Below are 14,421 nucleotides of genomic sequence, written 5' to 3' on the forward strand. Positions count from 1 at the left end.
CCCCTCCGCCTTCTACTCCCTCCCTTCCTTTCCCTCCTCGCCCTCCCTCCCACCCTCTCCCTCCTCCTCCCTCCCTCCCTTTTCCCAGGTTGCTCCCCTCCTCCCCCCCTCCTCCTCCCTCCCTTCCTTTCCCGACTCCCCCTCCCTCCAGACACCCCTCCCTTCTTCCTCCTCCTCCTCTTTCCTTCCACCCTCCCCTCCTCCCTCCCCTTCCCTCCTCCTCCACCCTCCCCTTCCCTAGGTTGCTCTCCTCCCCCTTTCCCACTTCCTGGAGTTTGCTCCCCTCCCCCTTCCCTTCCACCCTCCCCTCTTCCCACCCTTTCCTCAGATTGCCCCTCTCCTCCCTCCCTTCCTTTCCCGCCTCCTCCTCCCTCCCTTCTTCCTCCCCCGCCTCTTTCCTTCCACCCTCCTCCTCCTCCCTCCCCTTCCCTAGGTTGCTCCCCTCCTCTCCCTCCCTTCCTTCCTCCCCCGCCTCTTTCCTTCCACCCTCCTCCTCCTCCCTCCCCTTCCCTAGGTTGCTCCTCTCCCTCCCTTCCTTCCTCCTCCTCCTCTTTCCTTCCCCCCTCCCCTCCTCTCTCCCTTTCCCTCCCCCTGCTCCCCCCTCCCCCTCCTCCCTCCTCCTCTTCCTCGGCGCAGGCTCGCCCTCTAGCGGCCGGCCGGGCAGCGCAGCGCAGCGCAGGAGCGGCCGGCCAGGATGGGGAAGGCGCGGAAGTCCCCGGCCCGCAGGCGGACGCCGCCAGCCCCGCCGCCGCCGCCACCGCCGCCCGCAGCCAGCCAGCGGGGCTCCCGGAGCGGCGCGCGGGCTCCGTCCAAGCAGCCTCCGTCGGCCCAGGCGCTCTCGGGGGCGTCGTCGGCGGAGGAGCCCCCCGGCCTGGCCCTGGGCGCCCAGCGGGAGCGCTGGCTGCAGTTCCAGCAGCGGCAGCGGGTCAGCTGCGAGGAGGCCGCCAAGCTCCTGCTCGACGCCTTGTGAGTGGGGGGGCTTTGGGGGGGAGGAAGGCCACGCCCCCCGACGCCCCCTCTCACCCCTTCGCTGGCTTGGGAACCAAAGGAGCCCCCCCCTTCTATGACCTGCCAATCAAGCGGAACCCCCTTTTCTTTCCCCCTGCCAGAGGACCCCCCTTTTCTTTCCACCTGCCAATCAAACGACCTCCCCCTTTTCACCTGCCAATCAAACGAACCCCCCTTTATCACCTGCCAATCATACAACCCCCCCTTTTTTTATCACCTGCCAATCAAGCGAACCCCACTTTTCTTTTCATCTGCCAATCAAGCGAACCCCACTTTTCTTTTCACCTGCCAATCAAACAACCCCCCTTTTCTTATCACCTGCCAATCAAACAAACCTCCCTTTTCTTTTCACCTGTCAATCAAGCGAACCCCACTTTTCATTTGCCAATCGAGCGAACCCCCTTTTCTTGTGACCTGCCAATCGAGCGAACCCCTTTCTGGACTCATGCACCAAGGGAAGCCCCCCCACTTTCCCATTTTCGACTTTCCAATCAGTGAATTTTTTTGGGGGGGGGACATGTTCAGAGTTGCAGCGAGATAGGAAGGTGCATCTTTCCGCTGCTGCAGTGGCGAGACCCCTCCCCCATTTAACCCCAAACCATCCCACTCCCCCTTAAGGCAGAACCTCGAGTTAGCCTGGGGTTTTCTCCATCTGGTATTAGGAATCCCCTGTCCTGGTCAGCCCGGATTCTCTCTCTTGGTGGGGAGGGAGGGCTACTTGGGGGTCCTTTAAAGTCTTTGGGGTACCCCCCCCCGCACAATGAGAAAGGGGATCCCCAATGCCTGGCATATACCCGGAAGTTTGGAAGAACTGAACTACACTTAGGAATTGTGTCTAATTGCACCCTAATTGCACATTCTGAACCCACAAAGAAAGAAAATGTTGGAAGAGAAATTTGGGGAGGGGGCTTGCTTTTAAGTGGGTTGGTTTTCCTGAATCAGGGGTAGGGGTCTTCCTTCCACCTCTAGAGCCCCTTTGGGTCTAGCCTGGGACCCTTACCCACCCCAGACCCCAGAGGTTTTCTCCAGAGCTCTGGACTGGGAAGAGGTAATGGATTAGATTTTGCGCCCATGGATTCAGGAAGAGGGCCGTGTGCCTAGGCATCCCTGGGGCAGACGGAGGTTAATGGCGGGAAAGCCCATACATCTGGTGGGGTGCTACCCTGCGGGGTGGACGTGCTGAGGAACCGAAGAGTTGGAGGAAACAGGGGTGCCTTTGGTGTAAATCAGGGGTGTCCTATCTTGGCCTGGGGACTTCAGCTCCCAGTATTCCCCAGGCAGCCTGGCTGGGGAATTCTGGGAGTTGCAGTCCATAGGTCTTAAAGCCGCCAAGATGAGACACCCCTGGTGTAAATAGAACAGGTCAAAGTAAAGCAAAAGGTTAAATCTCCAGAATTCCAGCCGTCTATTCCATTCTTAGGGACACGGCGGCTCAGGGGCTAAGACGCTGAGCTTGTCGATCAAAAAGGTTGGCAGTTCGGCGGTAACAGAGTGAGCTCCCGTGACTCGTCCCAGCTTCTGCCAGCCTACCAGTTCTAAACCAGGTAAAAAATGCAAGTAGACAAATAGGAACCACCTTTGGTGGGAAGGGAACAGAGTTCCGGGCGCCTTCAGCATTGAGTCATGCCGGCCACATGACCCCACGGAGACGTCTTCAGACAGCGCTGGCTCTTCGGCTTTGAAATGGATATGCGCATCGCTCCCTAGAGTCAGGAACGACTAGCACATATGTGTGAGGGGAACCTTGACCTTGACCTATTCCATTCTTCTATCCACTAGTGGCTGCACAGGTAGTCCTCGACTTACGGCCATTCACTGAGTGACTGTTTGAAGTTACAACGGCACTGGAAAAAAGTGACTTAGGGCCATTTTCCACACTTATGACCTTTGCAGCATTCCCATGGTCACGTGATCAGAATTCAGTCGCTTGGGACGTGACTCGTATTTATGACGGTCGCAGCGTCCCAGGGTCATGCGATCCCCTTTTGTAACGAGCAAAGACAACAAGGAAGCCAGAATCCCTTAACAACTGTGTGATTCATTTAACAACTGCAGTGGTTGCCTTAACTTGTGCGAAAACGATGGTCAAATGGGACGAAACGCACCGAACAACCTGTCTCGCTTAGCCACGGAAATTTGGGGCGCCATTTTGGTTGTAAGTCGAGGACTGCCTGTTTTATAATTCCTTGGTTCTGGAAATGATTGGGAACGTATCTCTTTCTCTTTAGTGAGTACCAGGGACTGGTGAAGCACACGGGAGGCTGTCACTGCGGGGCCGTCCGGTTCGAAGTTTGGGCCTCTGATAACCTTCATGTCTTTGACTGCAAGTAAGTATCACCAGATACTTTTCTCCCTGGGATAGACGTAAAGGACATGTTATCCTTTGCCGAACAGTCAGCCGGATATTTAGGCTAGGTCTGACACATTTGTCCATCTGTTGAGTGCTTCTCAAGGACTTCCCAAGGATAGGCAGATGTGAATATTCCATCATATTAAAGATCACGTCGCAGGATGTAAGCTGTTTCGAGTAAAGCTGCCTTCCGCAATTGACTGACGGGGATTTTGTCAATGCCGATAGTGTTCAAGTGGTTCTCCAGATGTTTTAGGATGATTATTATTGGTTGCACAATCAGCCAGTTATTTAGACTAGATTTGACACATTTGTCCACCTGTTGAGTGCTCCCCAAGCACCTGAGATAGGCAGATGTAGACATTTGATCATATTCAAAGGTCTCATCGCAGGATGTAAGCCATTCCGAGCAAAGCTGCCTTTTGCAATTGACTGATGGGGAATTTGTCAATTCCGACGGTGATCAAGGGGTTTTCACGCATCAGCCAGATAGGTAGACTGGATTTTGTATTTTTACCCACCTATCAAGTTCTTCCCAAGCACCTGGGATAGGCAGGTATTAAATATTAAAGGTTTTGTGGCAGGATGTAAGCCGTTCCGAGCAAAGCTGCCTTTTGCAATTGACTGATGGGGAATTTGTCAATTCCGACAGTGACCAAGTGGTTTTCACCCATCAGCCAGATTTTTAGACTGGAGATGTTATAGAATAGAATTCTTTTATCGGCCAAGTGTGATTGGACACACAAGGAATTTGTCTTTGGTGCAGATGCTCTCAGTGTACATCAAAAGACAAGATACATTCGTCAAGAATCCTAAGGTACAACACTTAATGATGCTCATAGGGTACAAATAAGCAATCAGGAAACAATATCAATATAAATCATAAGGATACAAGCAACAAAGTTACAGTCCTGAAGTCATAAGTGGGAGGAGATGGGCGATAGGGACGATGAGAAGACTAATAGTAATAGTAAGGCAGACTTAGTAAATAGTTTGACAGTGGTGAAGGAATTCGTTGTTAAGCAGAGTGATGGCTTTTGGGAAGAAACTGTCCTTGTGTCTAGTTGTCTTGGTGTGCAGTTCCCTATAGCGTCGTTTTGAGGGTAGGAGTTGAAACAGTTTATGCCCAAGATGCGAGGGGTCTGTAAATATTTTCACGGCCCTCTTTTTGACTCGTGCAATGTGCAAGTCCTCAATGAAAGGCAGCTTGGCCGTAATTATTTTTTCTGCAGTTCTGATTCTCCGTTGAAGTCCGTGTCTGCCTTGTTGGGTTGCAGAGTCAAACCAGACATTTATAGAGGTGCAAATGACAGGCTCAATCATTCCTCTGTACAACAGAATCAGTAGCTCTCTGGGCAGTTTGAGCTTCCTGAGTTTGGCGCAGGAAGAACATTCTTTGTTGTGCTTTTTTGATGACGTTTTTGACCTTAGGTGTCCATTGTAGGTCTTGAGATAGGATTGCACCTAGAAATTAAAGGTCTCTACTGTTGATACTGCATTGTCTAATTTTTGTCCACCTGTCAAGTTCTTCCCAAGCACCTAACATAGACAGATATTGTTGTTTAATAATATTAAAGGTTTTGTGGCAGGATGTCAGCTCTTCCAAGCAAAGGAAAAGAATTTGCTTTTTCCTCAAAGCAAAAAAGGGCTACAAAAACTTCCTTTTTTTCCACTTGCAGGCTCTCTCTGTTGAAAGGGTCTCTCTCCCCAATTCATATTTCTTCTCCTCCTCCTCCTCCTCCCCCTCTCCTTCTCCAGTTGCAGCATCTGTGTGAAGAAACAAAACAGGCATTTCATTGTGCCCGCTTCCCACTTCAAGCTGTTGAAGGTAAGAAGAGGGCAGGTAGATGTTGGCTGTGCTCCTGCGGGCTTATCCCAGTGGTGAAATTCTATTTTTTTTAACTACCCGTTCTGTGGGCATGGCTTGCTGGGCGTGGCAGGGGAAGGATACTGCAAAATCCCCATTCTGGTGCCAGCCAGAGGTGGTATTTGCCGGTTCTCCGAACTACTCAAAATTTCCGCTACTGGTTGTCCTGAATCTGTCAGAACCTGCTGAATTTCACCCTTGGCTTATTCCCCTTGGCATTTTGGGAAAATGTGGACAAGCTGCTTGCTTGAGAGATCCTCATTCTCTACTGAGCAACTCTGCAAAAAATTTAGTGGGGAACCACACTTAATGACTTTGTATTTATGGGGTCCTCGGTGCTCTCTGAGCTGGGTGGTTTTCTTGCACCCACGTTTCATGACCCAACTAGATAATGTTATCAGGGCTGGAAGAGAGGGAGAGTGGTAGAGAGGAGAAGAAGTGATGGGAGATGGGAGAACTAGGTATGTTTAGCTTAAGAGAAAGAAGGACTAGGGGAGACAGGATAGCATTGTTCCAATATCTCAGGGGTTGCCCCAAAGAAGAGGGAGTCAAACTATTTTCCAAAGCACCTGAGGGTAGAACAAGAAGCAATGGGTGGAAACTAATCAAGGAGAGAAGCAACCTGGAATTGAGGAGAAATTTCCTGACAGTTAGAACAATTAACCAGTGGAACAGAAGTTGCCTCCAGAAGTTGTGAATGCCCCAACACTGGAAGTCTTTAAGAAGATGCTGGATAGCCATTTGTCTGAAACGGTATAGGGTTTCCTGCCTATGCAGGGGGCTGGACTAGAAGACCTCCAAGGTCCCTTCCAACTCTACTATTGTATTGTATTGTATTGTATTGTATTGAGAGGAGGAGATCTGTGGGGTCCTTGATGCCCTCTGAGCATGAGTTGTTTTTGTGGCAGACATTTCGTGACCCAACTAGGTAACATCATCAGTGCTACGGTGGGAGGGAAGGAGGGTGGCAGAGTGGAAGAGGAGGAAGAGAAGAGATGGAGGAGGAGGAGGAGGAGGAGGACCGTAGGGTGCTCCTTGAGCTGGGTGGTTTTCTCGCAGAGGTTTCATGACCCAAGTAGGTAAAGTCATCAGTGCTAGAAGGGAGAGGGGTTTGCAGGGAGGAGGAAGAGGAGGGGAGGAGGAAGAGAAATAATGGGGGGGGGGGAGGACTGTGGATTCCTTGGTGCTCTCTGAGTTTGGGTTGTTTTGTTGCAGACGTTTCATGACCCAACTAGGGAACATCATCAATGCTAGAAGGGAGAGGGGTTTGCAGGGAGGAGGAGGAAGAGGAGGGGAGGAGGAAGAGAAATAATGGGGGGGGGGAGAAGAAGCAACAGATGGCAACTCAATCCAGGAGAGAAGCAACCTGGAACTAAAGAGAAACTTCCTAACAGTGAGGACAATGAAGCAGTGGAACTGCTTGCCACCAGAGGTTGTGGGTGCTCCATCAATGGAGGTTTTCAAAAAGAGATTAGACAGCCGTTTGTCTGAAATGGTACAGGGTCCCTTACTTGAGCCGGGGGGGGGGGGGGTTGGACTAGAAGACCTCCAAGGTCCCTTCCAGCTCTATTCTGATGATTCTTCTTCTTGCTCTCCAGGGTGCTGACCATCTCACCACCTATACCTTCAACACTCACTCCGCCCAGCACACCTTTTGTAAGACCTGCGGCGTCCAGAGTTTTTATACCCCGCGTTCCAATCCGGATGGTTACGGTAGGATACGATTTTGTGGTAGCTCGTTTGAATCCAGCCGTTCTCTCCTAGAAATGAAGAGTTCCAAATAGCATCCAAATTTAAATCAGAATCCAAGGCAAAGCATTGCTTAAAGTCCCAATTGATGAAGAGAGCCACGTTGGCACATCTGGGAAAACCCGAATCTGAAAGCTTCCCGGTTTTCCCCACCCAGTTGAAAGTTCAAGATCTTTCCCCCACACCCACCAGCCCATCCCATGGTCCAATCTCCCACTCCCATGCTGGCAGCTTCCACCCATCCAGTTCTGGTCAGGTGTAGAGGCGCAGAGACAAAGGATGACCTTGGCTTTCTAGAAAGGAATTTTGTTATGGCTACCTATCATCTAACTCCATACAATCCCCCTTCCGTTTTCCCACCATAGAAAATGCATAGTAGAAGTATAGAAAGTGTGGCAGGCCAAAGATCCACAAGAAAAGATGGCTGCAGGGCTGGTTCTTCTCAATTTTAATTTTCTGGGACTCCAGCAGACGTAAATTGTTCCTCTAGGCTACAGCTGAAAGTTGTCTAGTTTAATAGAAAGAAGGACTAGGGGAGGCAGGATAGCAGTCTTCCAATATCTCAGGGGTTGCCACAAAGAAGAGGGAGTCAAGCTATTCTCCAAGGCACCTGAGGGTAGAACAAGAAGCAATGGGTGGAAACTAATCAAGGAGAGAAGCAACTTAGAACTGAGGAGGAATTTCCTGACAGTGAGAACAATTAACCAGTGGAACGAATTGCCACCAGAAGTTGTGAATGATCCAACACTGGACGTTTTAAAGAAGATGTTCGATAACCATTTGTCTGAAGTGGCGTAGTGTTTCCTGCCTAAATGGAGTTGGACTAGAAGACCTCCAAGGTCCCTTCCAACTCTGTTATTCTATTCTATGCCCCCCCCTTTTGTCCATCTTTTCAGTAAACTAGACCTCCCCAATTCCAGCAACCGTTCTTCATATGGTCTAGCCTCCAGCCTCCCGATCGTCTTCGTTGCTCTCCCAGTTCTATTACTCTGCAACAACTGCAGTCTCTCTCTCTTTCTCCCCGCAGGAATCGCGCCTCACTGCCTGGATGAGGGGACCATCACCAAGATCACGGTGGAGCCGATCAACGGGAAGGAATGGGAGAAAGCGGTCAAGGGCCACCCCACCATCAGGACGATGTCGAAGCCCTCCCTCCCGCCTCCCTTCTTTTAATTCGGGTTTTTTTTGTATAGGAAGCCAAAGGGCGCCATTGTTTGTGTGTGTGTGTGTGTGTGAAATAATCTCTCTCTATTGCCTATTCCCCCACCCCCACCCCGGTCGGATAGAATAGTGGCATAGAAACAGAACGATCTCAATCCTACATATCAAAAAAAATGCGTATTTTTTCTTCTCTTGAGAAAAAGAGCAATTAAAAAAAAAAATTTATACATTGCAAAGCCCCAAAACGACATCATCATGTTTGCTAAGGTGCAAAAATCCAGAGGGGAATTTCCGAATAACCGAGAGTCCTCGACTTATAAACTTTATAAAGCGACCGTGGGAAGTTACAATGGCATTGAAATCATCGCCCGCCCTGGTCCAGTTGGAGCCGAAGAAGTTTCTTGGATGAGAAGTGAAACATATTGTGGGAGCTTCATCCCTGGAGGCTTTCGAGAAGAGACTGGGCTGCCATTTGTCGGGGATGGTGTAGAGTCTCCTGCTTGAGTGGGGGGTTGGACTAGATGACCTACAAGGTCCCTTACAACTCTGTTATTCTGCTATCCTTCCCTCTTTCCTTCCTTCCTTCCTCATCTTTGGAGATTTTCAAGAAGAGATTGGACAACCACTCGTCATAAATGGTACAGGGTCTCCCGCTTGAGCATGGGGTTGGACTAGATGACCTACAAGGTCCCTTCCAACTCTGTTATTCTGTAATTCAGAAATTGTAGGAACTTCATCACTGGAAGCTTTTAAGAAGAGACTGGGCTGCCGTTTGTCGGGGATGGTGTAGAGTCTCCTGCTTGAGTGGGGGGTTAGACTAGATGACCTACAAGGTCCCTTCCAACTCTGTTAATCTGTTATTATTCTGTTACTCAGAAATTGTGGGAGGTTCATCACTTTAGGCTTTCAAGAAGAGACTGAACTGGCATTTGTCAGAAATGGTGTAGGGTCTCCCGCTTGAGCAGGGGGTTGGACTAGATGACCTGCAAGGTCCCTTCCAACTCTACCCATCTAATACTGCCTTCAAAGAAAAAAAACCAGAAAGTCCAGTTTGCCTCTTGAGAAAAAAACCATTTTGGGGACAACCACGGCCAGCATGATGGAGAACCTCCATAGATATTTAGCCATTGGGGGAAAAAGTGACTTATGACCGATTTTCACACTTAATGACCGTTGCAGCATCCCCAGGGAAGTCACGTGATCAAAATCCGGACGCTTGCCAACCGCTTTGTATTTATGACGGTAGGGGTGTCCCAGGGATGATCACCTGATCCCTTTTTGGTGACCTTCTGAAAAGCTAACTCCACAAGTCAGCCCTGTTCCACTTAACAGCCGTGTTCCTAACTTCACAACTGCAGTGATTCACTTAGTAACGGTAGCTGGGAAAGTTGTAAAGTGGGACCAAACTCGTCGAACCAAGTGTCCTGCTCAAACAACAGATATTCTGGGCTGAATTGTGGTCGTATGTTGAGGACTCCCTGTGTTTTGGGGCAAGGAGATCTACAATGGAAGCAGGTTAGATTCCATCTAACCAAGATCCTTAAGACAGGATGAAGATTCGGAGATCATCTCCATTTTTTAAAAAAAGAAAAGAAAAATGAATTCTTAAGAGGTTTTTTTAAAATTGGAAGGAGGCTCTGATCCATCATGTGGTGCTTAGAATAATTTCTCTTAGAGGCCTCTTTTTATGACGGGCTTCATTCGTGGCTAACCCTGTGGCCAGAGTTTTAAGAAACTCGGTTTGTCCTGCCGGGTGGGGAATATCTTTGTGTATTGTGTGAATGCCTAAAGCGGCTTCATTTCCAGTTTTCGGGTTTAGCGTTTAGGTACGAATGCTTGTCTAAGATTGCTTTGTCCGAAACGACACTTCTCACTTTTTGAGGAAGTTCTTGTTTTGAAAAAAAATAAAATAATAAAAATAAAAACACATATTTTTAAAACGTTTGTCCTTTTTACTTGGATCCATTTGGAGAAGGGGAGGGAGGGGCGATGTTCCCCCCATCCTTGTGCAAAATACACACTTATTTGTAAGACTACGTGTGTTGGGATTCCAAGTAATACCCCCAATGAAAGAAGACTGCGAAGTTTGAGTTTCCTCAAAGTTCCACTTTATTAAAGGTAAAGGTTCCCCTCGCACATCTGTGCTAGTCGTTCCCGACTCTAGAGGGCGGTGCTGGTCTCCGTTCCAAAGCCAAAGAGCCAGCGCTGTCCGAAGACGTCTCCGGGGTCATGTGGCCGTCGTGACTAAACGCCGAAGGCGCACGGAACGCTGTTCCCTTCCCACCAAAGGTGGCTCCTATTTGTCTACTTGCATTTTTACCTGCTTTTGAACTGCTAGGTTGGCAGAAGCTGGGACAAGTCACGGGAGCTCACTCTGTTATGCGGCGCTAGGGATTCGAACCGCCGAACTGCCGACCTTTTTGATCGACAAGCTCAGCGTCATAGCCACTGCGCCCATTTTATTAGAGATGTTATATTGGCACATCTGGGAAAACCCAAATTTGAACGTTCCCAGGTTTTCCCCACCCAAACAAAAGTCCAAGCCGCTGCCCATCACCCACATGTCCATCACATCACACGGCCCAATCAGGCACCATCCAAAACTGGAGATGCCTCCCAGTCACGCCCCCCCAGGTGCAGGGCAAGGTGTCCTTGATTCTCTGAGAAAGGAATGTTATTTAGACTTTATATCTCCCATACTCCATATAATCCCCTCTCCCATTTTCCCACAGTAGAAAATGTGGCAGGCCTGAAGGCCCAAATTTAAAAGATGGCTTCCAGGTCTAACAAGATGTCCATCCCAGGGCCCAATCGGGCACCATCCAAAACTGGAGATGCCTCCCAGTCACACCATCACAGCTGCAGGGCAAGGTGACCTTGACTCTCTGAGAAAGGAATGTTATTTAGACTATATATGTCTCCCATACTCCATATAATCCCCTCTCCCGTTTTCCCTCAGCATTGAAGGTGGCAGGACTGAAGGCCCAAATCAAAAGATGGCTTCCAGGTCTGACAACATGCAATAAGACACTTAGTGTGCAGAGAAGAGCAACAAAGAAAGTTGTAGGTATTTCCCCAAGGGAAGTTTTTAAGAAGAGATTAGACAACCATTTGTCTGAAATGGTACAGGAGTCTCCTGCTTGGGGTTGGACTAGAAGACCTCCAAGGTCCCTTCCAACTCTCTTATTCTGCTATCCTTTCCTTCCTTCCTTCCTTCTCTGGAGGTTTTCAACAAGAGATTGGACAATCATTTGTCTGAAATGGTAGAGGGTCTCCTGCTTGAGCAGGGGGCTGGACTAGAAGACCTCCAAGGTGCCTTCCAGCTCTATCCTTCCTTCCTTCCTTCCTTCCTTCCTTCCTTCCTTCCTTCCTTTCCCTTGGGGTTTTTAAGAAGAGACTGGACAGCCACCTATCTGAAATGGTATATAGGTTCTCCTGCTTGAGCGCTTGTTTGTGTGTGTGTGTGTGTGTGTGGACTAGAAGACCTCCAAGGTCCCTTCTAGCTCTGTTATTCTGCTATCCATCCATCCATCCATCCTTCCTTCCTTCCTTCCTTCTCCATCTCTGGAGAGGAGATTGGACAACTATTTGTCTGAAATGGTAGATGGTCTCCTGCTTGGGCAGGGGGTTGGACTAGATGACCCCCAAGGTCCCTTCCAACTCTCTTATTCTGTTAAAGATGATCAGGAGGTCTGGAGGTCAAACTGTGTGATGAACAGTTAAGGTAACTAGGTATATTTAGTCTAACAAAGAGAAAGACCAGGGGAGGCATGATAGCAGTCTTCCAATATCTCAGGGGCTGCCCCAAAGAAGAGGGAGTCAATCTATTCTCCAAAGCACCTGAAAGCAGGACAAGAAGCAACGGATGGAAACTAATTGAGGAAAGAAGCAACTTAGAACTTAAGAAACTTCCTGACAGTGAGAACAATTGACCAGTGGAACAGCTTGCCACCAGAAGTTGTGGGTGCTCCATCACTGGAGGTTTTCAAGTAGAGACTGGAAGGCCCTTTGTCTGGAATTGTAGTAGGTATTCTGCTCAAGCAGAGGGTTGGACTAGATGACCTTTGTGATCCCTTCCAATTTTACGATTCTAGGTTCTGTTTCTTTACACTAAAGCTAGAGAATTAGCAGTAGCCCTTAGACATATATACTGCTTCACAGTGCTTTTACAGCCCTCTCTAAGTGGTTTACAGAGTCAGCGTCTTTCCCCCAACAATCTGGGTCCTCACTTTACTGACCTCTGGAGGACGGAAGGCTGAGTCAACGTTCAGCTGTTCAGGATCGAACTTCCTGGCTGTGGGCAGAGTTTGCACGCAATACTGCCTTCTAACCACTGTGCCACCTTGGTAAACGTGAGGCCCATTGAATCATTCCTTGGGCTTCTGTCATCACAAGAACATGACCAAATGTGTGTGGAAGGACACACACAATCACACAATTCACCACACTTCCCCGGCAACAGCAGTCTAACGTGCCATTTGATGGGCTCCATCCCGCTCTGCGGTCCCCAGGCCCACTGGAAGAGCCAGATTTTCAGGGCCTTGTGAAAGAGTATCAAGATGGGCAGGTCAATCTTATCTCCGCAGGGAAGATGTTCCCCAGGGAGGAAGCCACCACAAAGAAGGCCCTTCTTCTCGATCCCACTAGAATGGATCTCCTTAAGAGAGGAGACCCATAGCATCTTATTTCCAATTTTATCTCTGTGTGGTGGCCCGCCAGTGGTCTGCAGAGCTGGCATAAGATTCGGAGAGTGAGGAGGTTGGGGAGGAACCTGGGCCAGTCCTGGAGTCTGAAGAAGGTTCCGATGAGGGCTCTGTGTCGGAGGCAGAGATGGGGCCAGGGCTGTCTGACAGTTATCAGCTGCCTTCGGAGTCAGAGATCAGTGGGGCAGAAGAACAGCTGGAGCCTGTTCCCAGTGTGCGCATGCACAGAGTGGCCAGACGAAGGGAAGCGCTAAAGAACAGGGGTCGACTTGGGAGTAAGGCCACAGGTGGACAATGAATGGCCCCTCCCAGAGGGAATAACAGAGGAGCGACAGGGGAGTGGAGTTTGCAGGAGGCCATTAGTTCCCTTCATTGGTTCGTGACTCTCCGAGATTCCTTCCCAAGTTTTGCAGCTATGGGCCTGGCAGCTCTCCAAGACAGAGAAGGTCTGTAACTGTAAATCCTCCCTGGAAAGACTGGATGTGAAGGAGCAGAATTCACACTCAATTAATAAAAGGTTTTTTTGCTGGGACCAGGAGTTGGCTTCAGGCTCTTGGGGAGCCTCGGTCAGAACACTCGGTGAGGATGATGTTCCACAGGGAGGGAGCCTTAGGTCCTGCTCAGATTTTTCCACTCGTTAGAGACCTAGCGAGTCACATCTTCCTCCCCGTTTCTCTCTGGGTCTCCAGTTCATCCACAATCTCTCTTTTCCCCGTTAGAGGAAGCGCAGAGAGTTGATCACCATGTAGCGGGAGAACCTCACGTACAGACGGCGAAACCAGAGAAGCTGGCTGTGGTGACACCGCATTGCTCTCTGGAAAGAGAAGACAGCATCAGATGTTAGCCAGGGAAGACCAGTGGTGCCTTTCAGGAGGTACGACCCGGTACAAGCGTACCGGTGGTAGCTGGGAGCCGCGGCCACCGTATCGGAACGGCTGCTCATTTGGCCAACCCACCCGCCCGCGTTCCTTACCGCTTTTTGAGGCAATTGCCTGCGCACCCTCTGCCAAGCAGCTGGGAGTCGCATGGCAGTGGCGTGCGCATGCATGCACAGCTCGCGTGCCCGACGAGGACGCCCGGCCCCGTCACAGCATATCGGTTGCGATGGGATCCGGAACCCACCACTGGGCCAGACTTATAGATAAAGAGATGTTTTGGGTGAATCCCTGAACACAGGTAGTCCTCCTCTTACAACGGTTCGTTTAGTGACCAAAGTTACAACTGAAAAAAGTGAGAATGTTTGTGAGCCCCGCCAGCAGCTGAATCAGAGGAGGAGGAGACGACGTGGGAGTCGGGGTCAGCATCAAGACAACCTGAGGAGGGGGCAGAGGGAATGGAGCTGGCAGAGAGACAGACAGAGGTGGAGCCTGTCAGCCCCCAGATAAACAGTCAACAGTCTGGGGGTGGTTGATGAGGAAGAGGAGGAACAGCTGGGTCCATTGCCTGACGTGCAGATACGCAGAAGGCAGAGGAGAGGAGAGCAGTGGAAATCTATGGGCCGGTCCTCGGGACGGAAGAGTCACCGCTGCTAGCGAAGCCCCACCTGAGCTCTGGAGATAAAAGGCAGGGGGCGGAGATGAATT

At 50.0% G+C, this 14,421-nt stretch overlaps 2 protein-coding genes across 3 annotated transcripts in view; one reads left to right on the plus strand and one right to left on the minus strand.

Annotated features, from left to right (window-relative positions):
- Nucleotides 1-612: 612 nt before the first annotated feature.
- CENPV (centromere protein V) lies at nucleotides 613-8,427 on the plus strand. Its single transcript, XM_081945502.1, has 5 exons — nucleotides 613-966; nucleotides 3,237-3,335; nucleotides 5,117-5,186; nucleotides 6,824-6,938; nucleotides 8,002-8,427. Exons 1-5 carry the CDS (start codon nucleotides 695-697, stop codon nucleotides 8,145-8,147), a joined length of 702 nt encoding a protein of 233 aa, XP_081801628.1. The 5' UTR covers nucleotides 613-694; the 3' UTR covers nucleotides 8,148-8,427.
- Nucleotides 8,428-10,226: 1,799 nt separating this feature from the next.
- The window catches only part of PIGL (phosphatidylinositol glycan anchor biosynthesis class L), a 40,634-nt gene continuing 36,439 nt past the window's right edge, over nucleotides 10,227-14,421 (minus strand). For both annotated transcript variants that reach the window (XM_081945444.1, XM_081945443.1), the window contains one exon: nucleotides 10,227-13,652. In XM_081945444.1, coding sequence (XP_081801570.1) covers nucleotides 13,554-13,652 — 99 coding nt within the window. In that variant the 3' untranslated portion in view covers nucleotides 10,227-13,553. The remainder of the gene's footprint in view (nucleotides 13,653-14,421) is intronic.

This window comes from Natrix helvetica (genome assembly GCF_964273705.1).
Source record: "Natrix helvetica genome assembly, chromosome: 2".
NCBI classification, from domain to species: domain Eukaryota; kingdom Metazoa; phylum Chordata; class Lepidosauria; order Squamata; family Natricidae; genus Natrix; species Natrix helvetica.

Coding starts and splice junctions, on each gene's coding strand:
- CENPV (XM_081945502.1), top strand. CDS start 695: ATGGGGAAGGCGCGGAAGTCCCCGGCCCGCAGGCGGACGCCGCCAGCC. Junction 3,336..5,116: donor CTTCATGTCTTTGACTGCAA/GTAAGTATCACC, acceptor CTCCTTCTCCAG/TTGCAGCATCTGTGTGAAGA. Junction 5,187..6,823: donor CCCACTTCAAGCTGTTGAAG/GTAAGAAGAGGG, acceptor CTTGCTCTCCAG/GGTGCTGACCATCTCACCAC.